Genomic DNA, 6,254 nt, shown 5'->3' with positions numbered 1-6,254 from the left:
TGTGTGTGTGTGTGTGTGTGTGTGTGTGTGTGTGTGTGTGTGTGTGTTTGTGTCAGGTTACCTTGTAGGGGCCAATTTTACAAAAAAAAAAATCATGCATTGTGGGACCAAACTGCACTTTATGGGGACAAAGCCAGGTTCCCATAAGGAGAAGTCTTGTTGGGGGGTAAGGGTCAAGGTTAGGCTATAGAAAATGAATGGAAGTCAATGCAAAGTCCCCAAAAAGTATGTTTACAAGAACGTGTGTGTGTGTTTTAGTGGAGAAGAAGCAGGAGTGCCAGCTCTGTACGCTCTAGATCCCTCAGCCCAGCTCGCAGTCTTGTAAGTCCACAAACAGATGATTGTAACAACATTTTAGAATTTCAGTGACAAAAACGATCATTTCCCTTTTTATTCTTCTTCTTTCCAATTACTGCCATGCATGCACATGTACTGTATGTAGCCTTTAAGGGTATGTGTGATTCTGGTTGTGTTTGTTTGTGTGAGCTTGAGTTTTCTGAAAAGCAGCTGATTTAGTCTGTTTTTATTTGTTGTAGAGATTTAACAGAAGCCTGTCTCCTGAACGTCTCACAGCAAGCCACTTGTAAGTGTTGGCCTCCCGTCAGCCATTGCTTTCAGCAAATAAATTCATTCAACCTTTATTTAGACAGGTTAATCTCACTGAACCTCGGGGACTCATTTACAATTACAAATTACAAATAATTTTGATCTCATTCAAACCAAAGATTGTTCAAAGTTTCTTTGTTAATGAGGAGTACTGCATGGTATTTAGGACATCTTAAAACTAGCCTACTAAAGATGTGTCAGTAGAGTTTGAGCTAACAGTGTTTTTAGTGATATCTAAAAACGTCAAGAATTTCTTCCAGAGGAGATCACAGCAGCACTTTCTGAGACAATAAAACTATATTCATGTTGTCAGTCTCACTTGTTGTTATCCACCTGCAGCTACAGCAGCTGCTGGGATACATACTGACATAAAATATGGTGCTAACCTCACAGTTATTGCTCCAGTATCTCATACTGATGGTATTTTTGATTGCTGAAGGTGCACTGATGCTTTTTTACACATTTGTCTCATCTAAAATATTCTGGGTGCTGTTTTTTATATCCAAGTAGTTTGAGAACAGTTTGAACTCACTTAAAGTGACTAACAGACTAACATTTTTATTTTATTTTATGTTTTTTATTGTGTGTAAATAAATATTAATTTGTTAAGTTGCAGTAATATTTAGGTGTCTGTACTGTGACAGACCTTTTAACTTCTTCTCATTTATAAATTAGCGCGTTGTGCCTTATTGATTTATTTAAAAAATAAATTGTAAACCTGTAAGTTTTTATTTCCAGTTTGATTTATTGTGTGAAACATTTCTTTGTTGTCTTGCCTCATTAATATAGACATCTGTGGCTGAGTGCTTAGAGCAGTCGTCCTCCAGTGGGAGAGTTGGGGGTTCGATTCCACCAGCAGTCACATGCTGAAGTGTCCCTGGGCAAGACATTGAACCCCTCATTGCCTCCGATGTGTGTCCCATTGGTGTATGAATGTGACCTAAAGCTCTGATTATACTTTGTAGAGATCTAGTAGAGTGCTGTATGAATGGGTAAATGAAGACACCAATTGTGTTGTAAAGAGCTTTGAATATCTTGATAAGATAGAAAGGTGCTATATAATTACAGACCATTTACCATGTACAGTATTTCAAATCACTGAAACAATGCATAATATAACCCGTTCCCTATGAGGTATCGGGGTGTCTACTCAGAATGTGCCTGTTGCATATGGGGTACTTACAGGGTACTTATAGGTACCCTGTAAGTACAGGGTACCTTTCATTCAACCTTTATTTATACAGGTTAATCCCATTGAGCCTCGGGGACTCATTTACAAGAGAGACCTGAATTTTTAACAAAGAGTGATGTAGATGAACAGATGCTGAGAAATATTCATCAATTAAAACGGATTCCTCATTTTTCTGGACTGAATAAAACGTGCATTGAATTTAATGAAATGCAAACGTGACACGTCATTTATCTTTGACCTATCAAAATGAATGCGGTCATTTATTTACAGAATCAAAGTTTAACATCAAACATTTACATTAATTTGGCAAAATATGAAAATAACAACATAATTAACAGCTTTACAGGTAGTGAGAAACAATTCGGCGATTGTTTCCACTCTTCAGCAGAACAGCAGACATCAATGAAAACTGTACAATTATGATCAATTATCCACACGGCGGTGGATGAGCACTTTACACAGACATTTCTAAAATATCTGGAAGGATTTCTACTTGAGAGAAGAATTTAAAGATGGGAATGAAGTTTAAAGGGAGTAAAAGATGGTATGTGAGGGGAAGTGTTCACCAGAACCGACACTCTCCATCAGAACCCAGCTTTCCTCGGTACGCTTTGGTAGGAAACTTGACTCATTACCTTTTTGAAGATTAATCAGCAGATATGGAGGTCCAGTTAACGCTACCTGTCCAGCGTCTCCATAGGATGGCTGTGACTCGTCTGAAGTAGTGACGAGATTCCGTCCGACACCAGCTCACATCAGCAATAGACTTCACATGAGTGGGGTCCTTCAGAAGTTCCACTCAGAGGTGGAGGATATTATAATCCAACTCGGAGGAGCCTTATCATTGTAGTGAACCTAACCTGATGTCAAACTAAGCCTAAGGTCAAAACACTTGACCTTAAGAACCTTGTGGGACAGAAACTGTTATTTCATTGATCTGCATCCAGAAATACAGTTTGACCCATCCTGAGACTTTCTTTCTTGAATTAATCAAGTAGAAATGACAATTCTCTATGATCATTACTATTTTATTAATGTTTTGATAATCAAATTGTGTTAGTTCAAACAACGTTTACAGGTTGAAGAGAACTACTCATTTTTATTTACATAAACAGTAAGTAATGATTTTTATTCCTCATTCAAAGAAGAAATCAGGGTAATAGGCATTTCTTGATTTTTCTGTCTTCAATGAGCAAATTTGTAAGTGTGTTAGAGTTCGAGGTTCGGTCAACTAAAAGTTTACTGAAAAGAAATGTCATGTTTAACTTTTACAGAAGATACAGGAGAGTTTGACTCCACGAAGTCTGGTTTTCTCCAATAATCTTTCTGTCTGTTTTAAACAAACTTAATCTCTGTCCTTGACTTTGATAACACCTTACATCACAAACCACACCTCTGTTCTGGTCCATCCACGAATCAGAAAGCTCTCAAATGACCCGGAAGTCGAACCCATTTAAATGTGGCAACTTCCCGGTTCTCTATGAGTGTTCGGGGATGCAGCTCCTGGAGAAGTGAGATGAAAAAGTTCTCTGATAGAGAAGCTTCAGAGTTCTCTCAGGGATGAGATGTGACGAGTAGAGTTCTGAAGGAGTTCAGAATTCTTGCAATCCAGGATGCAGAGACGATTTTGGGAATTATAACTTCTGTTTGGATAACCTCGCACGACTCCTAAAAGTATTTTAGCTGTTCTCAACGGAGACGCTGAAAGAGTCAAAAGAAGGACTTCACGCCGACCTGACCTATCATCAACCAGGTAAAAGTTCTATTTCGACCAAGCGTACCGTGACCAAGCTGAGATCTGAAGGAGCGTGCCCGTTTCTGGTCAAACAGATAAAATCCCTCACACATCTCTCTGTAAGATAAATCTCCACTTTCCATCTTTAAACTCTCCTTTCTCCTAAAATCATTACAGATATTTTAGAAATGTCTGAAGTAAAGTTCTCAATCACCGCCATGTGATTGATGTCTGCTGTTCTGCTGAAAGTGAGGACAATCGCCGTATTGTTCCAACTTCCTGTGAAACTAGCCATGTTATTGTTTTCATATTTTGCCAAATTAATGTAAATGTTTGATGTTAAACTTTGATTCTGCAAATAAATGACCGCATTCATTTTGATGGGTCAAAGATAAATAACGTCTCTCGTTACATTTCTGTTAAATTCAATGCACGACATTTACACAGTCAGAAAAATGAAGAACTCGTGAAATGTATGAATATATCCTGCATATGTCATACTACATATTGGTGGCTCGTGACGGTTCATAAATGACTGTGTATTCGTGTAAAGATTGATTTTACATGTTGGCATGAAAAATAACAGTTTGTCAGCTGTGCTGAAACGCCTCTGAAGCTGCGCCGCTTGGAGCTCGGCTCTTCATGTTTACGCTGTGTTACGCTGGCGATGTTATGAAAGCTGAAATAGTGTCATTGAGTCTTTAAAAGCTGAAATTGTACGCCTGTTACGTGTAACTAAGCTGATGAGCTGTGGAAAACGTTATTCTGTTTAAAAGGACGGAGGTTCTGCTGCAAGACCCGGCTGTGGTCCGGCTCGGTTCTGAAAAGGTTCGGACGAGTTGTTTAAATAGCTAGAAAGACGTTTTTGAGACCGGAGTAGCAGACTCCGTGCAACTCAGAATTGATTCGTTACAGTTTTTAACAGAAAAAGTGCATTTTGACAGTTTAAAAGACGAAAAGTTGACGAACTTATTTCAGGCTAATCTAACATGCTAGTTGGGAAAAACGCTTCGTGATTGGTTGGATTTGCAGTTGTGGAGCGCTCTGATTCGCTGAGAAGTTGAATGACGTGCCTACGTCATTTCCTCTCACCCCCGTGCTGCTCTGTAATTGGTGATTTCAGTCACGTGACCCGGATATGAAAACTCGTTTTCATAGGGAAATAAAATCTGCTTTTTAAAGCTGAAAAGCGCTTTAAAGTGTATTTTGACACGCTGGTTAAGTTCTTCGAAGCATACTTGCTGAAATTTTGCCACGTTAGAGTTTAAAATCCGTCATTAAATGATGTTTTTGAACAACGCTAGCGATGCTAATTTTAAGCTAACAGCTAACGACCGGATGAGTGACGTGTCATGTCACTTCCTCCATGTCGGAAATGAGCTTTGCCGTGCTTAAAATCACTAAATAAAGCTGCCATATGTCCCAAAAACTCATGTTTCATGCTAAGAAGTCGTGCTTGTTGAAAGAACGCCACGTTTACGCTTAAATTCGTTCAGAAATGTTGATTTTAACCGAGTTTAGCCGAAGCTAACTTTAAGCTAAGCGGCTAAAAACAGGATGTCAACCGAACGTCACAGGAAGTCGTCATAGACTCCTGCTGGTAAAAAGCTAAACACTGCCACCTCCTGGAGAAACTTGAATTCACGGTTTCACTTCAGTTTTAGGTATTTTAGTGAAATTAAACGGTTTTTTTTTTCTCTGTAAGACGAACTTTGAGTTAACAAACTTCCTCTAGCTGAATAATCACTGTTATCTTGCACTTAAAAAGTAAGAGGTATTTATGCAAAAAAAGGCATTTACCAGGACATTTTCATTCACTGAATTCCTCAAACAAGGAGGGACAAAATGAAAAATTAGAAACTTTTTAAAAGATACGGTTCAAATATTCACAGAGTTGAAAAGTTTACTCATTTTGCTTGAAAGATAATACACGTTTAATTGCAAAATCACTAAATAAGAGTAAACTTATCAGGAAAAAGAAACTTTTCTGTTTAAGTTGCCACCTAAAAATACATCTTCCTATTTAATTTTAAATAGAAGTCACTGACAGGAGGACAGGAGTAATAACAGTTTTTCTGAGGAAAGACTGATTAATCCTGACACATCATCAATTTTTCTTTTTCTTTTCACCACTTGGTTCTATGAGTAACTGTAAATAGCAAATTTCTGGAACAGAACGGTTTAAAAAACGTTTTAAACTGATGATTGCTGTGAGACTAAAGAAAAATTGCAGGTTTATAAAAATTCAGTGCTTTAGAGTAAAATACACTAAAAAGAGCTTGGTAATCTAGTATCTGTTAAGAAATAAGCACATAAAAAGTAACACTGCCAGAGAGCATTTACTTAAATATTCATGAATTGGGGTAAAACCTGAGAAAGGTACCCACGTTTGAATAAGTGACTTATAACAGTACTTTTGTGTAAACCCAAGGCTAAAATAGCGTGACACTCATTGACATTTGAATACAATTATTTACCTGTAAAAATATCTGAAGCTTGCAACTGTTTTAAACAGATAAAGTGCTACACAGTGAATGAACATGACAGGTGTGTTAGAAAGAGACTTTGATCCTTATGGGATGACGGACTGCTTGGAGAATGCGTTAGCGCTTCTGACAGCACCCGTACATTCACAGATTAAACAGGCAGAGAGCATGAACCCAAAAGAGTTATTGGACAATCTGAAGGAGGTTGCAGAAAGTGTGACCTCTACAGAAATTA

The 6,254-nt window shown here is 37.9% G+C and overlaps 1 protein-coding gene across 1 annotated transcript in view; it reads left to right on the top strand.

The window, feature by feature from the left end:
- spata18 (spermatogenesis associated 18) overlaps positions 1 to 587 on the top strand; it is a 16,460-nt gene extending 15,873 nt beyond the window's left edge. The window contains exons 11-12 of the mRNA XM_037675056.1: positions 259 to 321; positions 537 to 587. Coding sequence (XP_037530984.1) covers positions 259 to 321; positions 537 to 587 — 114 coding nt within the window. The remainder of the gene's footprint in view (positions 1 to 258; positions 322 to 536) is intronic.
- The last annotated feature ends 5,667 nt before the right edge of the window (positions 588 to 6,254 follow it).

The sequence above is a fragment of the Nematolebias whitei genome, chromosome 3 (assembly GCF_014905685.2).
Source record: "Nematolebias whitei isolate Nwh7 chromosome 3, NemWhi1, whole genome shotgun sequence".
Lineage (NCBI taxonomy): Eukaryota > Metazoa > Chordata > Actinopteri > Cyprinodontiformes > Rivulidae > Nematolebias > Nematolebias whitei.
This window is presented reverse-complemented; position numbering and strand designations above follow the sequence as displayed.